The 22548-nt window shown below is 36.3% G+C and overlaps 1 protein-coding gene across 2 annotated transcripts; it reads right to left on the bottom strand.

Annotated features, from left to right (window-relative positions):
* Positions 1 to 867: 867 nt before the first annotated feature.
* On the bottom strand, positions 868 to 21589 carry LOC114268079 (Vps51/Vps67 family (components of vesicular transport) protein). 2 transcript variants are annotated; one of them, XM_028209180.2, is made up of 20 exons: positions 21216 to 21589; positions 19100 to 19239; positions 18716 to 18770; positions 18477 to 18584; positions 18136 to 18234; positions 17923 to 18000; positions 16653 to 16730; positions 15408 to 15560; positions 14294 to 14394; positions 14097 to 14164; positions 12416 to 12489; positions 8880 to 8946; positions 8478 to 8584; positions 7338 to 7604; positions 7103 to 7219; positions 5877 to 5948; positions 5698 to 5748; positions 5054 to 5284; positions 4798 to 4974; positions 868 to 1385 (listed from the first exon to the last, which is right to left on the bottom strand). In XM_028209180.2, the coding sequence occupies exons 1-20, from the start codon at positions 21396 to 21398 to the stop codon at positions 1242 to 1244; spliced, it is 2370 nt and encodes a 789-aa protein (XP_028064981.2). In that variant the 5' UTR covers positions 21399 to 21589; the 3' UTR covers positions 868 to 1241. The 2 variants fall into 2 exon arrangements, with proteins under 2 accessions (XP_028064981.2, XP_028064983.2); XM_028209182.2 differs by lacking the exon at positions 19100 to 19239 and having other exon boundaries at positions 21216 to 21586.
* Positions 21590 to 22548: the final 959 nt, after the last annotated feature.

Consider the following 22548-nt stretch of genomic DNA (forward strand, 5'->3'; position numbering starts at 1 on the left):
TATTAATAATTTGTCTTTTTATTTTTTCTTAATTTACCCTAACCCCCAATATCTATCTAAAACTAAGCCATGCCATACCATGCTAGTGACATAAATTAAGGTAAATTACACTTTTACTATTTTAAATTTTAAATTTTAAATTTTTTCGTGTTTTAATCTCTTTTTTAAAAAATTGTCGTCACCTAAAAACCTGAGTTGTTATTCCTACTTTATATTTTATTTATCTTTTGACCTTTTTAAGGACTTTATACTATGAAATCTCTTAAAATTTAAAAATAAATCATAACTGAAAAATATAATAAAAAACATTAAAACAAAAGTTGAATTTTTCTTTTACAGGACAATGTATGTTTTGGAAAAAAATATTAAATGTAATAGTAGTACTATCTTCCATAGTATCATCAGCTAATAAAAAGTCATAAGTGTATTAAGTAGTCAATCCTTATCTCTCCTTAATCCAATAATATTGTGACCTCTATCACAAATCAACAATGTTCATTAAATAATAATAACGCCACGTGATATTAGCGTTATATTTAATATTTAATGTCTTTATGGCCACAACAAAAATTTATTGGAGTGATTAAACAAATGAAATTGTGTGCTTACAATTGAACAATTTCACCTCATATAACATAACAAAATGATGGCATACGTAGGCGCTGTTTGGGAAGAGTAGATTGAGGCTATTATAGCCTCAAATGAAAATTTAGCCAAAAAGCCCACTGTTCAAAGCTTTTTCAAAAAAAAAAAAAATAGGCTGCACTGCCGGCAGTGTAGGCACAACCTACACTGTCAGCTACACAAATTGTTCCATCAATGAGTAAATTACGATTTTACCCCTTTACATCAATTTAAAAATATATATTTTTAGGGACAAATTTGTCATTTTAACTTCAAACATCATTTCAACACATTTTTCAATACAACAACTCAAATAAAATCCATCTCATCTTCCCAAACACAAAAACTAAAATAGCCTACTAAAATAGCCAAAAAGTCAAATAGCCTACTAAAATAGCCACTTCCCAAACGAGGCCGTAATATCCATAAAACTTACTAAAAATCAAGCTTTGAACGCGCACCGAAAACAATTAAATTCAAGCTGAAACTTGTCCGTATAACTTTCAAGACCTGATCATTAACTTCAGGTGCTCATAGGTCAGATTTCGATCATCAAAATTCAAACATAACCGCTGCAGATGTGTCATCGCCTTCTATAGTAGCACGGGGCATTCGCATCACTGACTTGTTATTCCATGTGGTGATGAAGAGGTTGGGCTTTGCACTGAGGTCTTTGTCAACTTCGCTTGTATAAGCTTGTCCAGGATGGGTGGTTCCAAGGGAATTGGATCAAGACAGCGTTCTGCAGCAGCAACAACCACCTGCTCAACAAAACAAGCCAATGCTTATCATCATGAACACTAATGGCTCCCAAGGATCAAAATTTTGTGTCAGTATGATGTTTCTGTGAGATATTCTATGATATATTAATTAGTTTATGAGGGTAGTCTAGCCATAATAATATATCACAGAATATCTCACAGTTTCAGCAATCTTGGAAACCAAACATGTTTCAGAAACACTAGAGAAATAAGAAAATAATATGAAAACTTTTGAAAATGTTTGGAAAAAAAATCAAGCTTATATAAAATGTCAATACATTCTCAATGGTTAAATAATTGAATATTAAAAGCTCATAAGTAAACAGTTTAAACGGAGCGTTCATGAAAAAACATTAAGAAAATGCAAAATTCTAATAGTAGTAGGTACGAAAAAAAATGACTTAATCCTATTTGTTTTATCTTGTCTTCTCTATCTCTCATTGTCTATTATAAGATTCTATAATTACTTTTCTTTATTCTCAATTTTTTCTTTGGACAAAAAGATGCAAATAGAAATACGCATTGTTAAATATTCCTAATAGGTGTTGAAACAACTCATTATTTCCAACAATGTTTTGTTTTTCCCAAGAAACGGAAATGTATCAGCTGTCAGATGAAAAATAAATGAAATCTTGTTCCTTGATGGTTCCAAGATTTCAACAATTTCCCTTAAATTTCTTGATTATTAATTTCAAGCCATATACGATAGCAGAAGAAAAAATGTAAAAATTTATGTATTATTGATTGATGTTTATTGATTTAGTGTATTTATTACAATTACAAGGATTCCTATTATATAGGAGTGTGTTTGGGAGTAGGTGGAGAGTAGGTGAAGTGGAGGTGGTAGTGGTGTAGTGGGTTAGGTTTAGTGGAGTAGGTGAGGTGGTAGTGGTGGTAGGTTTATGGTAAATTCTAACAGCCCCCCACAAACTCAAGGGGGATAGGAACTAACCAACTTGAGTTTGGAGATAGTAACAAAACAAGAAAATACATAAAAATAAAAAAGGATAGGAGACACTGTATGGTCGTGTCAGACCATTGGTGAAGACACTGGATGGTGGTGTCATAACGTTGTAGAGGACACTGTATGGGGGTGTCATAACGGTGTAGAGGACACTGGATGGCGGTGTCAGACCGATGTAGAAGACAGTTTATGGGGTCATGTCGGACCGTTGTAGAAGACAGTTTATGGGGTCATGTCGGACCGTTGTAGAAGACAGTTTACGGAGTCTTGTCGGACCCTTGTAGAAACTAACCGGAATCAATGTCGGGACAGTTTACAGAGTCTTGTCGGACCCATAAAGGAGCTAACCGGAATCAATGTCGGGACAGTTTACAGAGTCTTGTCGGACCCTTAAAAAGTCGCACCCTCAAAAGGTGTGCCCAATCTATGTCAAAAGGCGTGCCATCAAAAGGCGTGCCCAATTCATCAAAAGGTGTGCCGGACATGATGGCGAGGCACGTGGGCGCCTTGGCTTGCGTGCCCGTTTGTCGGCTGGTGGTAAGAGGCGCGCGATGCGCGTGGCTGCCTCGGCTATAAGACAGAGGCTGAGGCTGAGGCAAAAAACCTATGAATTTTGGCAGTCTGAAATACTCTGTAAACCCTGCTCGGAAACACTTAGCAACCCAAAAACATGGCCTCTTCTTCCCGTCCAGCTACCCAGAACCTGCTCACGCTCTTTCCAGAACTGAACGAGCCCACAAGAGAAATAACTGGTGCGGTGGCCAGTGAACCTCAACCAAACACCTCTGGTTTTGCTCCATTGAACTTTCCGATGCGGTCGGTGGAGCAAAAAATGGCGGTGCAAACTGATATTGAGGCTAATCAGTATACTCTGAAGTCATGCGTGGAAACCATGACGGCGGTCACAAATTTGTCGAACCGGCTGCAGAGTAGGACAAATGAGGTTCAGCATTTAAACGCCCAGCTGGCTCTGCTCCAACGCATGTATAAGGATGCGCGAGCAGAGATAAGCGTGCTAAGGGCAGAAAACAAGGAGCTGAAGCGGAAGGCCACCGTGATGTTCCGATTTGGAGGTCCGCCATATGCTGTAGTGGAGGAGCAGGGTGTAGTGATCGGGCCCAGTGGAGTGGGAAACACGGAGGCAACACCGGCAAGGACCACCCAGGACGGAGGCAAGAAGAAAAGACCGGCGGCTGAGTAGAGAAGAAAAATCCCACTGTGGGTGTGGTAGTTTTGTTTTTGTTTGTGTGGGTTTTTTTTTTTTTTTTTTGATGTAAAAGTGTGATCGGGGTTGATCCCCTGATATGAATAAAATGACAAGGTTGTGGAATGTTCTTGGTGTTATTTTGTGGTGTTGTTTTGTTTAATAAGAAAAATAAAATAAAAGAAAATAATGGATAAAGAAAATAGAGAAAAATATTTGTGGATGAAATAAATTAAGAGAAAGGAGAGATATGATTAAAGTGGGTTTGAAAGTGGGAAAAGATGAGAGAGAGGGAGATAGAGTGGGTGCATGATGATGATGTTGGGTCCATGGAGAGAGAGAGAGAGAGGGATGTCCAAGAAGCTTGTGCTTTTGATAGTTACACATTACCCAAGCTGTATGTGAAGATGCATGTTACTGTCTTACACTTCTGCAGGCTTGGTATTCTTTGTGGGGCACTTGCAACACGTGACATTGAAAATTGTATTCGAAAATGATGACATCTCCAACATGAAACGTCTTGGAAGCAGCCCAGGCCTTGTAATCAATATTCCCAATGATGGTTCAACCAGCGGAGTCCCCAACCTTGTACACTGCTGCCATTGAAACCTTCAAGCCAGCAAACATGGCTACCAACAACAGAGCCACAGCTCTACACCCCACACCCAAATCCATGGCTAAGAGAGAGAGAGCAAATCGGGAAAAAAAAACAGCAGTGACGAGCAGAAAAGCTGCGCCAGAAACGCCAACGACGACGACGAGTAAGAGTACAACCACGAATATGTGAGAGGCGAGGTGAACGGCGATAGAGGCTAGACGATGATGCGGGTGCCGCCGCCGACATAGCGGAGGAGGGGTGTAAGAAAATGTTGAAGAAGTCAAGGTATGTGTAGAAAATAAGCGGAATAGGTTGAGGTCCGGCGGGCGGCCAAGGCGAGGTTGCCGCCCGCCGGTGAAGCGAGAAATACTAAGGTCTTAACCTTGCTCTGATACCATGTAAAAATTTATGTATTATTGATTGATGTTTATTGATTTAGTGTATTTATTACAATTACAAGGATTCCTATTATATAGGAGTGTGTTTGGGAGTAGGTGGAGAGTAGGTGAAGTGGAGGTGGTAGTGGTGTAGTGGGTTAGGTTTAGTGGAGTAGGTGAGGTGGTAGTGGTGGTAGGTTTATGGTAAATTCTAACAAAAAAGTAGATGTCAATTGAACACCAGGATATAATAAACCTAATCCAGTTACCTCATCAAATAGGAAATCAATGGCAGCTTCATCTTCAACAGTTTCTTTTAAAGTAGTCCTCAGGAACTGAATGTCCAACTGAATTTGCTGGAATCCACTCCTGTTAAATGTCTGGAGTCGAACAAACTCTTGCAAACTCTTCAAGCAAAGTTTGACAATGGTTGTTACCACCGATTCCTGTAATTACAAGCATTATCAGTTGATTTTATTCTGATACAAGTACCAGTTATATTTTTTTACAGCACAAATACTAAACCTGTGTGTGTTCAATTTTTGTGAAAATTTCCATTTTTTGCTTGAACAATTTTGCTAGATGTGTTTCCAGAAGCTGGCTCCTAGCCCTTTGGGCACTTGACCGGCTCATTTTATCATCCCGTAATGGATTGCTGCGTGAAGAAATGGTGCTTCCATTGCTGTCAGTTCGACTATGTTTACGATGAAGCCCTTGAGGCAAAATTTGCTTCACTTCAGTTCCTATTGCTTCCAACTAGCAAATGAGAAATTCAAAGTGAGCGTCTTGAATTTTTTTCCTATAAATACATCCATGCATCAAAAGTATACAACACGATTAAATAATAGATTAATTACACCAAGGCCTCCCTCAACTATTAGCAAATATCAGTTTATTCCCCTCATCTATGAACCCGTACATTTTGACACCCTTAACTATAAAAACCATATAATGATAAATTTATTTAGTTAAGGATGTAGATGAGGGGTAACTAATATTTGCTAATAGTTGATGTGGTCTTGGTGTAATGAACCCTTAAATAATCATATGGAATTTACCCCCCCCCCCCCCCCCAAGCGAAAAACTGACATCCAAATGAAATTCTCTCGAACTCCATTTATAATTCACTAGATCAGAACCTTACATGAATCAAAATGAACAAAACTCACCTCTTGAAGAAATAAATCAACGAACATATGAACTTCTCTCGGTTCCTTGTGCTGGAAAGAGAAAAGCACCAAAAAAAGAGTAAATCAGCTTAACTATACGACAATTAGATGTTAAACTATTGCTAAACTAGGTAATGTCCTTCCAAGGTCGCAGAAATACTACATTAAGCTGTGCTGACCTTGACCCAATTTGGTGTCGTAAACCTCTTCCTCAAAAGAATTGATATTTTTTGAGCTCTCATATTGATATACTGCAAAACATAGCAAGATTAAAATTGGATTTATTACCAATTTTTGATGTAAAATAGTTACAATGAATAGTGAAAACATTCCAAGTTCCATCTTGTTGGATAAACAAGTCAACTCAGAGCAACAATAATCTCAGTTAGTAGCTCAAATTAACCCAAAAAGTAACTGCCCAACAACATTTCCAAAAATTTAAATAAAGAACTACATTCTACATGTAATGGGACTCCAAATAAAGCCAAATCAACATCAACTAGTTTTTTTTGTTAATGCTAGGTGCCTTGGTCAGAATTCTAGATCATTCCAACCCAGCTTGCTCTCCAGTTGATCACCAGTGCCTATATGCCAACCAAATACAGTGAAAAAGGAATCCATTTTGCAATACCTATGTAAAGCTCTGCTACTTTTAATAAACAAAATAATATTAGTTTGAATACCAAACTAAGCCATGTGTCCCATTCAAGTGGGGTTCGCTATATGAATTCTTTTTCACTGTTCTGTTCTATCAAGAGTTATATGCTCAACTATAGTTTGAATAGATACAGTATATTATACAATCATAAATGGTTAGGACAGAAAAAGAGAACATAATTTGCCTAAAAGGATCTTATTCTCTGATTTCCTCCTTCTGATTTGGTTTCAAAGGGTGCAGGAAGAGACAGATGAAAATGATGAAGTAAAAATTCCAGCATGTCAATGCATTATATCCCAAATTGACCACTTTTAAGTGCAGATTGAAAAGGATTGAGAAACGCAATGCGCCAACAGCTACGAGCGCTGAAGAAAACAAGTTTCACGAAAACCAGAAGAGCCATGTTGATTGTTTCATACTCAAAAATTGAGAGAAATATAGGTTTCATTAACCATAATAAGATGAATAGCATATGTGTTGGTGCAGAAGGGCTAATTTTGGGCTGAATTGTAGAAACTAAAACCATGATCTAGTAAAAAAATTCTAAGTAAGATGCTTCACATGAAGGGAACACGCATCTCAAATAATTTTGGGATTTAGCCTAATAAGCATAGAATGGTCAGAACTAATTTTATTCATCATAAAGCAACTTTAGAACAAATTGGCTTCACAACTATAGCACATGTTTAGTAACCGCAATGCAGATTATAAATTTGAGAACATAAATTCAGGATGTGTCAAACATACAAGGTGCAAAAACTTTTCACCAGCTGACCGAAATATGCGACAAATTTCTGCAGGAACAAAAGCAAGTCCATATTCATAGCCTCGAACACCACCACCAGAAAAAGAGGCAGCTAGTTCCTGACAATTTGAAAATGAAAATTCAAAGTAGGCTCCTAAAACTGTGAAAAGCACAATAATTATGCTACATAAGGCTTAAAAAACAATAGGATTGTGTAAGTATTAAAGATCTACTAGCCTCAGTGATTCTTGGAATGGCATTTTGTTCGATGAAAACAGAAAGTTGAGCCATCACAAGAATAAGCCCAGAAAGAACTTTGACTTTCTGTGTTTCCTCCGTCAAACCTTGATCTTGACTAGTTAAGTTAGTCTTTCCAGAGAGCAAGAGGAAGCGATCATCAAGTTTTCTGAAGAAGTCTTGAAATCCTTCTTGTACCCAGTCAATGATTAATTCTCTCAACTTTACCAGAAGTCCAAGGTCGTTATCAAGAAGTCGACGGAAGTCCTGTGATACAGATAGCATAATCAGAGATCAAAAAGGTAAAATGAAGTAGCATGACAATGACTAACTTCAACTTGTAATGCAATGCTTGTTTATCATGATAAAATCTTTTTAACAAAAAAAGTACAAGGACTATAATAGCAAAGGAAATCGACATGAAAAATTGAAATAGAAAAAATAGTTTAGAATGACAATTATTGAACTACAAGGAACATAAAAAGGTAAGCATCACATCATTACAAGGCTTATTTAGAACAAGTATACTTATCCAAAACAAAAAAAGAAGAAGAAGAAGAAGAAGAAGAAGAAGAAGAACATTAGAACATGGTATGGTAATTTCTTTAACAAAATGGTTTGCTTTCAGTCAGTAGGGTAATATTAATAATGCATAACTCCAGAATGCACAAGCTCCCTAAACACTTCCAAAAGATCATCTAATATGGTTTAATTCATTTTTTTATTAAAAAACATTACAAAAAGAAAAATAAGGAAAGAAAATAGCTCTTCGGATTGATAAAGCTGGAGCTTTGTAACTTATGCGTACCACATTGTGATATATATACAGGAATTACGCAGATAGCTGGGGTAGTACTGCTTTTGATTACACCAATACTAGCTCAAGAACTAAAAATCATCAACACACCTAAGCACCCTTACAAATCAAAACAGAAGACTTGGAAGCACCAAGTATTTGATAAGAAGTGTTTCATGTAAAACGACAACTTATGCAGATCTGAAATCGATTTGGATGTGACAAGCAGCATTGGTAGATCTGACAATTGCCTAACATGAATAATCATAAGTTGAGGATAACCTAACTGGCAATGAGTCCCTACATATGCAGACAGGTATAATTAATAACTACTCATGTTTTACCTGTAGGACGTCCATGCTGCCTTCAGTTACTGCTTTTTTGCTGGCATCAAGAGCAGACTGCAAATAATATTCTTCTTCTGTTCCCTCCTTCGGTCTTGTAAGAGCATCTTCCAATTCAAAGTTCAAACTTATCAGACACTTGAGAACAACTGAAACTCGTACAAATCAATTGTGGGTTGCTAATGTCATATATTTCATAGAAACTAATAAATTACGTCTCCTATTATCTTTGATCACATATATATATATTTAAAAATTATCAAGTGGCTCAGATTTCTTTAGAACACCCTAAGTCAGTTCTTTTCTGGTTGCGGTACCTAGTGGTAGCTGTGTCAACAAAAATGAACTTTGATCTAAATAATCAACTTTTTACACTTTGAAAACTTCAATGGTGAGACTAACCTGAGATATCAAGTAGCAGATGAGAAAATGTGCTATCAATATAATGTTTGACAGCAAGACGGGAAGCCTGGAACCATATAAAGGTAATCAATATACAAACTTCATCCACATATAAGCATGACACAGTGTTAAAAAAATACTGTATTATTGATTGATATGTTACAAGATTGTTTTATTACAATTCCTATACAATCTATATATAGAAGAAAATGTGGTAGTAGGTGTAGTGGAGGTGATAGTGGGTTAGGTGAAGTGGAGTGTGTGGTGAAGTGGAGGTAGGTGAAGTGGAGTGTGTAGTGGAGTAGGTGAAGGTAAAGATGGGAAATTCTAACAGCCCCCCGCAAACTCAAGGAGGAGAGAAACTAACCAACTGGAGTTTGGAGAGAGTAACAAAACAAGAAAATACATAAAAATAAAAAAGGATAGGAGACACTGTATGGTCGTGTCAGACCGTTGGTGAAGACACTGTATGGGGTGTCATAACGTTGTAGAGGACACTGTATGGTGGTGTCAGACCGATGTAGAAGACAGTTTATGGGGTCATGTCGGACCGTTGTAGAAGACAGTTTATGGGGTCATGTCGGACCGTTGTAGAAGACAATGTTGTGACAGTTTACGGAGTCTTGCTGGACCCTTGTAGAAACTAACCGGAATCAATGTCGGGACAGTTTACAGAGTCTTGTCGGACCCTTGTAGAAACTAACCGGAATCTATGTCGGGACAGTTTACAGAGTCTTGTCGGACCCATAAAGGAGCTAACCGGAATCAATGTCGGGACAGTTTACAGAGTCTTGTCGAACCCTTGAAAAAGCTAACCGGTATCAAATGTCGGGACAGTTTATAGAGTCTTGTCGGACCCTTGTAAAAGTGGCACCCTCAAAAGGTGTGCCCAATTTTGTCAAAAGGCGTGCCATCAAAAGGCGTGCCCAATTCATCAAAAGGCGTGCCAGCAAAAGGCGTGTCCACTTTGTCAAAAGATGTGCCATGAAAAGGCGTGCCAGTTTGTCGGGCGGCAAGAGGCGCGCGATACGCGTGGCGGCCTCGGCTATTTATCCAAGACGAAGGCTGAGGCTGAGGCATACCATTCTGAAACCTCTGAAACCAACCCTTCGCTGAAAAAAACTCTGCCTCTGCGGAGAGAGAAACTGTGGAACACTTTGTTGCCATTCTGTCACCAACCCTTCCGAAACACTTAGCAACCCAAAAACATGGCCTCTCCTTCCCGTCCAGCTACCCAGAACCTGCTCACGCTCTTTCCAGAACTGAACGAGCCCACAAGAGAAATAACTGGTGCGGTGGCCAGTGAACCTCAACCAAACACCTCTGGTTTTGCTCCATTGAACTTTCCGATGCGGTCGGTGGAGCAAAAAATGGCGGTGCAAACTGATATTGAGGCTAATCAGTATACTCTGAAGTCATGCGTGGAAACCATGACGGCGGTCACAAATTTGTCGAACCGGCTGCAGAGTAGGACAAATGAGGTGCAGCATTTAAATTCCCAGCTGGCTCTGCTCCAACGCATGTATAAGGATGCGCGAGCAGAGATAAGCGTGCTAAGGGCAGAAAACAAGGAGCTGAAGCGGAAGGCCACCGTGATGTTCCGATTTGGAGGTCCGCCATATGCGGCAGTGGAGGAATATGGGGGACTGAACGTGCTCGGTGGACAAGGAAACACGGAAGCAACACCGTCAAGGACCGCCCAGGACGGAGGCAAAAAGAAGAGACCGGCGGCAGAGTAGGGCGGTGGGTGGCCGTCTGCAGAAAAGAAAACAAATCTTTGGGTGTTGTGTTTTGTTGTTTTGTTTTTTTTTGTTTTTTTTTTTTTTTTTTGTTTTTGTTTTTTTTTTTTTTTTTTTTTGTGTAAAATTGGGATCGGGGTTGATCCCTGAAATGAAAAAAAATGACAAGGTTGTGGAATGTTGTTGGTGTTATGTGGTGTTGTGGGTTTGGTTAAGAATAAAAGAAAATAAAAACAATGGATAAAGAAAATACATAAAAATATTTGTGGATGGAAAAAAAAAGATAAAAAAATAAAAGAAAATAAAATAAAATTAAAAGAGGGATAGAAGAAATATATTATAATAAAAAAATAAAAGAAAAGTGCCCATGGTTGTGGTTGTATGATTGTGAATTCTGAGTGTGTGCATAAAAATAATAAAAAGAATAAGTGGAGAGAGGGTTGTATGTGTAAATAAAAGAAGGATGGTGTGGGAAATATTCCCTTTTGAGGCGCTCCAAGCCCGAGCCTTTTCTTTTTTTTTTCTTTTTTTTTTTTTTTGTCAGAAACCACTCGATGATGGCCACCATCCACATCCATCGTGTCCTCCAATCTCCGTTCCCTGTATTCAATATATTCTCCAGTAGTGGAGATTTGTAGAGCGACACTGACCATGTTCTTGGCTACTGCCTATGACAAGGTGTCTGAAGCTTGGACCAGATCGTCACCAACCTCATCAGAGCGAAGAAGATTTCGGATTCGATTGGGGTTGGATTTTCGCCGCCGCAGAGCTCGACGAAGCGAGGGTAGATTGAAGGGCCGGCCTTGAAGGCGAGTTGTTGGTAGAGAATGCTTTTGGGCAAGGAATGGAGGGTGCGAGAAGGGTTGCCTGACCGTGTGCGATGATCTCGGCCGTTGATGTCAAAACTCCATCGATGGCGTGCCCTAGCGATCCATGAGCCACCGACGCGCCGACCGCGATCGACGACGGGAGAGCCTTCACGGCGCGGCTGGCGACCTCGCGAAACACCGCTGTGTCCTGCTGAAGACCAGACCCGAATACCTTGAGATCGCGACGATAGGGCTCGATGACCGACGCGGATCTGGTAGCGAAGGTCTTGATCAGACCTCCGAAGCGCATTTGGGTGGGTTATCGGGTAGCGGAGGATCCGATTCCTCTGCTAAATGGATCTGAAGAAATTCATGAATGAGACGATGAATTAGGGTTAGGGTTTCTATGAGATCTTCTTCGGGGTTGGTATGAGAGAGATTGCGATTGAGAAGTGGATTCATGGTGAGACTGAGATTGAGGTTGGGTCTGGGTTTGAATTTGAGTTTGCTCACCCATGGAGGATAGTTTCCGGAGTTGGCAGCCATTGTAAAGGCAGAGAAGAGCTTAATTATGGAAGAAGGTATGTGTAAACAAACAGACTAGGTTGAGGTCCGGCGGGCGGCAAAGGTGAGGTTGCCGCCCGCCGGGGAAGCGAAAATAGTAGGTTCTAAACCTGCTCTGATACCATGTTAAAAAAATACTGTATTATTGATTGATATGTTACAAGATTGTTTTATTACAATTCCTATACAATCTATATATAGAAGAAAATGTGGTAGTAGGTGTAGTGGAGGTGATAGTGGGTTAGGTGAAGTGGAGTGTGTGGTGAAGTGGAGGTAGGTGAAGTGGAGTGTGTAGTGGAGTAGGTGAAGGTAAAGATGGGAAATTCTAACACACAGCTTATTTTCAATCGAAATGAGATAGGAAAGTTGAATCCAGGGAGAGGTAATTATCAACTACAAAATTGAAGGAAACGATAAGAAAAACCTCTAAAGAAAAACCAGAAAGAGCAACATCAGGCAACACTTCATCCATCAAGAGCACATTGGTCCAAATTACCCCTGTTTAAAGATGAACATTTGATTAAGAAAATGAATTAAATTTCAACTTCAAATCAACATATTTCAAAGTTTTGAAAAGTTGAAATTATTTCATGATTATGTTAACAGAAAGTTTAATGGTGTCAAGCAACAATATTATATTAACTAGTATTCTTAATGGACTAATTTCTCATTGAGACTAGTTTTTAATAGAAAATTTAGTGACTTTGGGGGTACTCTCCATTCTCCAGTTGGCATCCAGAGGACCTCCTGCAACAACAAAATTCTTAAGCAAAAAATTAACAAATCAAGCAGACTTTTTGTTGACTCGGTAGGACCAAAAGTAGTACCATTTCGAACAGCAATCGTTGGAACCTGACAAATAAGTAAATAAATAAATTGGGTGTATGTTCATTGTGCAAATCCCCTTGGTTACAAAAGAATTCCTTGTGTACAGGACCTCTTTAAAAGTTCATGAAGTTCGGTTTTGCTCTTCTCATGTAAATGAGGTAAAGGAAGATTATGTTTTATTCAAGTTATGAGAAACAAGAAAAACTAATTCTCCATCTGTATTCTAAGGCCACGTTTGATTCATGGACACAATTAGGCGGGATAAGTTAATCCAAAATTACAATCCTGCTATAACTTATCCAGAGGAGGGCATTTTGAAATTTTGTGATAAAAGTCTTATCCCAGGATAAGTTGTCCCACCCTTCCCCCAGGAAAAAATAATCCCATACACGCGGGATAAAGGCTTCCATGGGATTAGTTATCCCGGGTCAGAAAGTTTGGACCAAATGCGGGATAACTTCTTGATGAATCAAACGTGGCCTAAGGACAAATACGAGGAATTGAAAAAGAGGGCAAACATCAACTCCAGTTATGAGCATCCTGCAATCTTTTAATGTTAGATTAGTTTATATTAAGGCAACCTACTTTGGCGAAAATGCATTTTCCTTGCACGCTTAACTGCAGTTTTCTCACCAGTCACTTTTAAATCGTTAAAATACGAGTTCAAGTATGAAGAAATCAATCAGTAGATTCACTCAAACCTAGCAAGGATCTTTAACTATAATGCAATTTTCACTGTGTATTCTCACCGGTCGCTTCTTAAATACTAGAGTGCAGGTTTAAATCTGATGAGATCACTCAATAGATTCATCCAAACCTAAGCAAGGATATCCAACCATGCTGGAGTTTGTCCGTAGAGGAAAAAAGGTCCTTGCCCCTTCGAAACTGTCAGGAAATAATATGTCTTATAAGGGTATGATTATCATTTTATTATTAATAATCATATAATTGTTAAATAAAGAAGAGCAACCAACTAAAAGCTAAGAGGAATAAAAGCAAATTATTAAAATAAAAACGAGCTTGGAAAAGCCCAGCAACCTTGAGTCTAAACATATTATTAGGATAGGTCACCACTTCACTCTATGATAACCTGCTTCACATTCATGTGAAGCTGGGGCGTCATGTTTATTGAAGCAATTGCTTAGCTTAAGAATCATATACTCAACTCAAACTCAAAGTAGTAACTACTTGGGGCTAAAAAACTAATTACGGTAGATACTTAAACTAGCACTTCCAGTACAAATACAATGATGTAATGGCAGGCATTTATAACTTACGAAGCATTCCCAATAGATCTGTTGAACAAATCTGTCTCTTGATTTGTTGTTGAATGGCTTCAAAGTGCCTACAGAAACAAGTGTCAACGACATTTTATGAGCAAAACCACATGTTACTCTAAAAAGATCATTCAAGAAATGAGAACATCATATAATGCTAGCAGATTTGAGAAAAATTATGAAAAATAAACTCATACTTGGTAACTAGGTCATGTGCAAGTTTGATTAGTTGCTGCTCCGAATCAGGGAATATTACTCGATAAGCACGCACAGCTTCAACAAATTCGTAAGTTGAAGCCTAAACCAAAAAAAAAAAAAAAAGGAAAAGAGTTTGATAAGCATGAACTAACTGCATAATGTAAAAATCAATCAATAAATAATTTTTTGAAAAAAAAGAAGAAGCAATAGTTGCATACGCTTTAGGAGAACAAGAAAGTAGGTAGAACTACATGACCAGCCTGCTCCTACATTTGTAATTAGATGCTTGTTTATACTCTATGCTACATGAACTCTCTAAATGTATGAAGTACCCATGTCAGACGCTCAACACTTTGGTAAAGGTATGGGATATGTGTCTAACATGTGTAGGTCGACTTTCACCTTGCAAGCATATTTAGTGATTTAAGATGATCATAATACTCCATATTATGCATGAAATGCTCTGACTGCTTGTGAACACCATTTTACTCTACAAAATAAAAGCAGTATATACTGAAGAATATTAATATTTTTTTGTGTCCCTGTGTCCTTAGACATGGAATTAGATGACTCTAACACTTGGACACATAAATACCCACACCCGACACCCATCCATCTAACATAGTTTACACTTAATACATGCGAGTGCCACTTGCCCAGTCTAGAATTGAGACTGCTCATCTCACTTCAATTGCATTAACATCTGGAAGGGGTTTTGATATCAACAAACAAGGGCAAAAATCAAATGAGAAACAGTTTCCTTTAGCATCACGAGGTTTGCACCCAAATGATAAGTTACTTGTACTTCCATTGTAGTGTGTACAGGCATAAATGTACGAAAATCACAAACCAATTAAATTCTCCACAAGGCTACATATGGATCAAGAGAACTTTTAAGTCATCAGAACGTTTAAAGTTCTTTGCAGGAAAAGTTGGAAGAAGCAAATAAGCTGCATATTTTCAACTACTACTAGCCTTACTTGCACTTTGCACCCTTATACATAAACTTCCAAGAATATACCAACAAATAAGCAATTGAAAAAAAAAAAAGTTCTTAAAATTCCTAATATTTAGAATCTATTAAAAATGTAAATGCTCTTTGTGTCCATTTACCTCATGAGAAGAAGGAACTGACTCGGCAATATTTCCTTGTTTAGGAGGTTCGTCAAGACCCACTACAGCATTGCTTATTTCTGTAGATTCGAGTTGAAGATTGTCGATGAATTGCTCTAACTTTTCAAGGAGTTTTACCTTCAAGCTGTCAACCTGTAAATACAAAGCCAAACTGTCATGGTTTACATATCAATGCTTCAGTTGAACGCAAAGAATCTTTCCTTAGATACTTGTGTCATTTTGTAGGATTCTGAGTGCACAACCAGAATTCTATCTTTAGCCCACAAAGACTACAAGTCTTAGGAAATGTAAGTTTCCAACCTAAGACGCACAGACCTCTTCAGAGGAAGCATGCCGTGCCTAACACTCTTTGGACCCTCCTAAAAGCGTGTCTGACACTTCTTCAATGTGTCTTAATTAAAAAAACAAATTCATAATATCGGACACTTTAATGACATTTCACAGACCTTCAGTGATACTTCTTGAACCCTCTAAACATGTTGTGAAGAATTCCTTCATAATAATAATATTTTGCATTCTTCATAACACTACTTACACACTCTTAATATGTTTTGAAATATCTATTCTATTGTCTGATACAAAGGGTTGAGTTGGTGTTGACACTTTTCTGTCACATAAATTTTATTCCTAGATTACCCTTTTGTAATTAACAATTCAAGCATAGGCCCTTTTGTAATTGCCGATTCAATCTATAACTGCCAATCTCAAGTCACATGGAAATTTCAAGCACACCCATGTGGGTGTGCACAACATCTAGTTTATAAGATGAATATATTATGAGTACTACAATATTTTGTAATTGTTTTGCATTCTTTAAAATGTAATTGTTGCGTGAATGATATTTTTGATGCTTAAGTTATAAAATATATAACTTTTAAACATAATTAATGTTATGTTAGATGTTTTTCATTATCTTTCAATAGGTAATTCATATATATGACGTATAATAAATTTAAAAAATATAAATTTTAATGTGCCCAAAACATGTCGTATCCTTCATTTTTTAAAATTGAAATGTCAATGAATTCGTGTTGTGTGTCCTTGTTTGTGCTACTTAGTTTCCAACTTAATAATACGTCACATATCTTTTCAGATTTAAATATCTAGCAATATTCCTTGTGTAATTCGATAACAGAATCAGAATGACTACTTTCCTTGTAAGAACAAAACAAACAAAACAAGTAGCAAATAAGCTTGATTGACAAAAACCAGTAAAACACATACCGGGAAATTCAACTGCTTAAGAAGCATTGCAGCCTCAGCTCTTGCATGTATAGATTCAGAATCTGAGAATAGCTTTCCCTGAAAGAAAGAGAATTTAAGTATGAGGTCCTATGATAGGAAGTTACTATTATTATAGCAGCAAAAGAACCAGAGATTCAGCAATTAAAACCAAGAATTATTCTACTTCTTTTTCTTATTTATCACCTTTAACAGCTATATCATAAGTTTCCCCCGGAAAAAAGCAGACCCATAAGAAACCTATTCTCCAACAATATTGCCTGACCATAAGTCAGAAGCATATATAAAACAGGCCCAAACTACGAAGGACCTCAGGAGTATTTAAATCACATGGAATTGACAACTACACCTTGAGTCTCATCTCAAAACAATTTCAACCTTAGAAGCTTATAACATTGAAAGATGAAGTACATATGAGACACCTTGGGCATATCTCACTCTGTATCTATGCTTGAAGTAAGGGCACCCTTTTGCAATATCCTGCTTGCAGAACTAAGACTTTGTTTAAGAGCTGGAGATCATTTTGTTCTTGTAATTTTCTCAACTGGCATATTACTTGTTAAACATACTTGTTACTTCATTCCAAATTAATGGGAATTGAAGGGGCTTGAAGCCACTAGCTTGAAAAGTAAACTTTGCTTATTCCAACTGTTTATAAGAATCAGAATCTTCAATACTGACCAACAAACCAGAAGTTGTGACATACTGTCTGAAGATGGTGTCTTGCCTCCTGCCATCTTTATAAACTATGTGTCGTCACCTTAAACCTAAGAGGAGGCGGCAAGGCAAGACTCTTCGTCGCCCACAGTTCCTGCTGTCAGTTGTTAAATTAGCAGCATCCCACTACTAGCGTAACTCAAACTCAATTCAACTCAACTACTTGAGACCAGATAAACAAGTCATTTTTCAGCATCCACTTTAATAGGGTCAACTCAACAAAACCTTGAGTGCCAACTACTTGAGACCATCCGCACAAATCATTTTTCCAGCATCAACTTTTAGCATGACCAATTCCTCCATTAAACCATTGTCCGTCATGTATTTTCTCGCCACCTCAACCAACATTCCTTTAGGCTTCATTTTCTTGTTTTTCAACTTAATTTTAATCACTATCATTGCTAATGCATCCCTTGACTTTCATTCAAATGACAGAACCATCACGCATAACTTCCCTCGTCATATGCTGATGTAGTGAAGTGGTTAATCTAAATGAAACACCATTAAGTAGTAACTAAAGCAAAAGAAATGTAACCTGCAAGTTCTTTATAATAACAGCCACTGCTTCTTCAGATGCTCTCTTACAGTCCTGGAAAGATGAGTCTCCATATGCCTGGTAAAATAAAACAAAGAGGCATGTCATTGGTGATTTGTGACTACACATTTAAAAAGAGAGATTGATATCATACAAAAAGAACAAAATGAGAAAGGGAAGTAGAAAAGAGATAAACCATGTAAGAAAATCAACCTTTAAAATCGGCATGGCTCCAGTATAAAACCTGACTGCATCAGCATAAGCTTCTGATTTTATACACTTTCCAAGTCTAGAAGGTAGATCATATATGAACTGCTCTTTTCCACATAAGATGAGATATGTGTAACTTATACATGGCCAAATACCAAAATTTATGTAGAGTATAGGACTTGAAATGAGACTATATCCATCTAATTCAAGACTTAACCTTAAAAAATCTAAATCATAAGCCCCTGAATTGGCAGAATCACGCGTTCCTTCCAAATATAGTCATTTTTCAAACAAGTGCACTAATCTGTAATACTGTAACTAAGGTTTTGATGCAACTTCATTACCTGAACTTTGCGCAAAAGATTACGTGTTCGATGCAATTTCTCTATATGCTCTCTCTTTTCAAAAAGAGAAGTGTTGACCCCATCACTTCGAGATTGTACAGACATTATCTGCAAAGATGACGAAGCAGATGTGATTTTTTTCAATGCCTTTCCTTCCGTTTCCTTTTATCTTACCTTCTTATGTTAAAAGCACTGTTGCACTAGTTAATCAATAACAGGAAAGAAGTGTTTTCCAACACCTTTTCGAGAAGTTGTTCCATGTTTGACTCCATGCCCACAACATTATTTTTCATCCTGGAAAAATAAATAATATCAAACAAATGTTCTTCATCTGACTTGTTACACCAAAAAATAAAAACTGTTTCCATCTAAAACAACGAACAAAGATTTAAAAAAATTATTACTGTTGCCATATGAAATACAAAGAATATGCTTAATTAAATTTGAAAAAATATTGGACATTGAGATTGAAATCCACATTCAAATGCAACTGTATGCCAAGGTCGACATTTGTAAAAGTTTATCATGTTCAACATGGTAAAGTATTATTTTCGAATTGCTAGCCAATAACAAGAAAGGGTGGTGCAACAGTACATTTACAATGTGAAAAAATAAATATCTACCTTTTTATTGTATCTGTGGCACTAATAAATTTGTTGTAGTTTTCATAAACCAACATTTGTAAGTCAGTATCGAGATTTTTAATCTCAGCAGCCATCTCAACATGTCTCTGAAGCAAACTTTCTAAATTTGACTTTTGTACCTACAGATTTTAGTGAGATAAGTAAGTAATAGTTATTGAACCCACATTAAAAAAATTAAGAGTACTTGTCGAGAATGGAAATCTCATTCTAGCCCTACGATTGACACCTAGGAAGCATAGATACGGATACGAGATACGGATACGACACGATACGGATACGGCGATACGACAAAACCTAAAAAAATAGGATACGGGTACGGCTAGGATACGTTTGTGAAAAATATATTTTTTAGAATTATTAATAGTGAGTTACACATAAGTTAAAGAATGTTAAGAAATCACAATGTAATTTTATAATGCACAATACTATCCTTTAAGAATTTTGTATTAATTTAAGCTAGTAGCTTGTTTACTTTTTAAATTTTTTATAGGTCTTGCAAATATTTCATTTCAGTATCAAGTTTAATATATTTATATTACAATAATAGAACAATTCACAACTTGTCCCTATGTTTTTTCCTTTGATACTAGTGAAAAATATTATATTCAAGTTTACTTGCTTATTTATTTATTGATATTTAATTTTACCATTGTTATATTCTTTTGTTAATTCTTAGTTTCTATGTAGTTATAGGGGACATGCAAGAAATAATTAGGATACATCAATTTGATAAATTCTATTATTTAACTCACTATGCTCTTCTTATCGAAGAACTTAACAAAGTATTAGAAAAATATTCTTATATTTATACTTGCAATTATATTACATTCTATTACTATGCAATAAATGTTACAATTCTAATTCCATAAAACAAGTAAACATGACTTGGAGTATCCGATACTTCAAAATTAAGTATCCGATACTCTAAAATTAATGAAAAATTAATTAAGAAGTATCCGATACTTTTAATAAGTATCCGATACGTATCCGCGAGTATCCAAGGAGTATCGGTATCCGATACGGATACGATACGGATACGTCACCCTATTTGAAGTATCCGTGCTTCATAGATTGACACAATGCAATTGATGCATTGCATTAAGATTGGGAAGAGTTTCTCAGTCACTGGAACCATTTCCAGTACAACCCCCCAAAAAGAAACTTGGGAATGCAATCATGCATTGATCTAAAACTGAAACTACTTATCCATTAATAGTCCTAAATGAGATAAAGGAATTGTTTGATATAGCATTTGGCAGCAATATTAAGTCCAAACAGTAAGAAAATGAGGATAAATTCTAAACTTTCCAGCCATAATTTGTAGTGCAACACTAGTATAATGAAAAATTAAACTATCATAACCTACACCCAAGTGTACAAGACTCAATATCTAGATCAGATTTAGTTGGGGTTAGATAGAGGCGAGATCACATAGCAAGGTAATTAATTTAAAACAGCCCTCAACATGGGCCTCCTGTCAAGTCAAAATGTTCTGAAAATTCACCCCCTAATTTGGTAGTGTTTGGTTTGTTGGAATGAAATTATCATTCTATCAAAAAGTCCATTCTCACATTTGGTTCGCCAAGAAAATGATAGAAAAATGAATTACAAATTTAATCATCATTCACCATTGTAAGAAACAGTCATTCCATAGAGAGATCACATTTGGCTCACTAATAAAATGATGAAAAATGCAACGCAAACTGAATCATCGTTCACCATTGTAAGGGACCGGTAATTCCATTCCATTCCACCTTCATTCCAGTCAACCAAACAATCCATAAGGTTGATAATTTTGTAGTTTTTTTTTTTTAATGCAGCTCAATTGACATAAAAACATTCTACTAATGCAAAGCCAAAACAAACCCGTGTGGAAATTCTTCCATTTCTTTTCCCATTTAAGCAATTCATATAGAAAGCATAAAAGACATGGGTCTTGGTTGTGTCCGAATTACCCTAATTTTGCTTTGACATTCCACAACAAACTCACTCAAGCAGATCGACTATAATTTTAAGATAACAACAATAACATATTATATAATAAATACATTTCACACAAGATCAACATAAAACGCAGAGAGTTAGAAGGGCGTACGAGGAGATTCATGTACTGGTGGGCATCGAAAGAAGTGGTGTTGATGGTGTCGAGGGTGGCGTATTTGGAAGAAGTGTTGGCGGGCATTGAATGAGGAGGATCCGTGGAATAAAAACTCGATAACAGATCTCTCATTCTCTTCGCCTTGTCGTCCAACGGAATATCATCATCCTCCATCCCCATCTCTCTCTCTCTCTCTCCCGCAATTTCTCAAACTGTTCTGCAAATCCTCAAACCCGCTCTCCAAATCGCGATCTATTCACGTTCCATGAAGGACTCAGAGGAAGGTGATGACTGGAAATTTTTTAATATGGAAATTACACTAACCGCCCTTTAAGTTTTAAAATTATAATAAGCCACCACAACTTTTACATAAAATGATCTCAACTGATGTCCATGATTTGTAGAGATAATAATAAATAAAATTAAAATATATATTTCAGTATAAAATACATAACAATATTAATTTTTCATGAGTGCCGTTAATACACCTAAATTTGTGTTTGGTTAAGAAATTTGGACAAATATTTAAGAATTAAAATGTATATGAAATTAAGTAAAATATAAGTATATTTTATTCATATTTTATATATCTTTTTCCTTATTCTTTTTAAATTTTTCTCTAAATCCTCCAATCAAATACAGTCTAATATTTCTTTTTCAAACTTCATTGTTTCATTTTTTATTATAGGTACAAATTTATTGTCACATAAAATTTCAATTTTATTATCATTTACAATCTTTCAAATCCTAACTCTAACTATAACACTACCCCTATCCCATTTAAGAAAAAAAAAAATTTAATGATTTTTTAGCATTTTTATGAGATGATAATGTTTTTGGTTTGGAATTTTTGAATCTTCAATTTGCAATTTGTTTTTAGTAAACATGTTACCATTTTTAATTAAATTTTTTACTGTTTAAATCTATTTAGGTCTAGTTTGAGAAGTCATAATTTTAGCTAAAGAAACTAAAAATCACTTAAAAAAAAACAATTATTTTCTTTATTTTTATTTTTTTACACATCTTCTTATAAAAGGATAAAAAATCACTTAAAAAAAAAATTTCAAGACAACTCTTAATGTAGATACATTTAAAAAGTATGAAATTTGTATTAAAAAATTTAAAAGGTCAATAAATACAATATATATATTGGTACAATTTTATTTTTTTTTATTTTATTTTTGTATAAATTGATTTTTTTTTTAATTTCACAAATTATTTTATTTTTTTTATATTACTTTTTAAGTGCTCGTTTGGATGCCTCATTGGGACTAAAACAGTCATATAATACAAAATAGGATAAAATGTCACATTCAACCCATAATCATTT

Source organism: Camellia sinensis, chromosome 12, assembly GCF_055761805.1.
Source record: "Camellia sinensis isolate YWXY chromosome 12, ASM5576180v1, whole genome shotgun sequence".
Classification (NCBI taxonomy): Eukaryota; Viridiplantae; Streptophyta; class Magnoliopsida; order Ericales; family Theaceae; genus Camellia; species Camellia sinensis.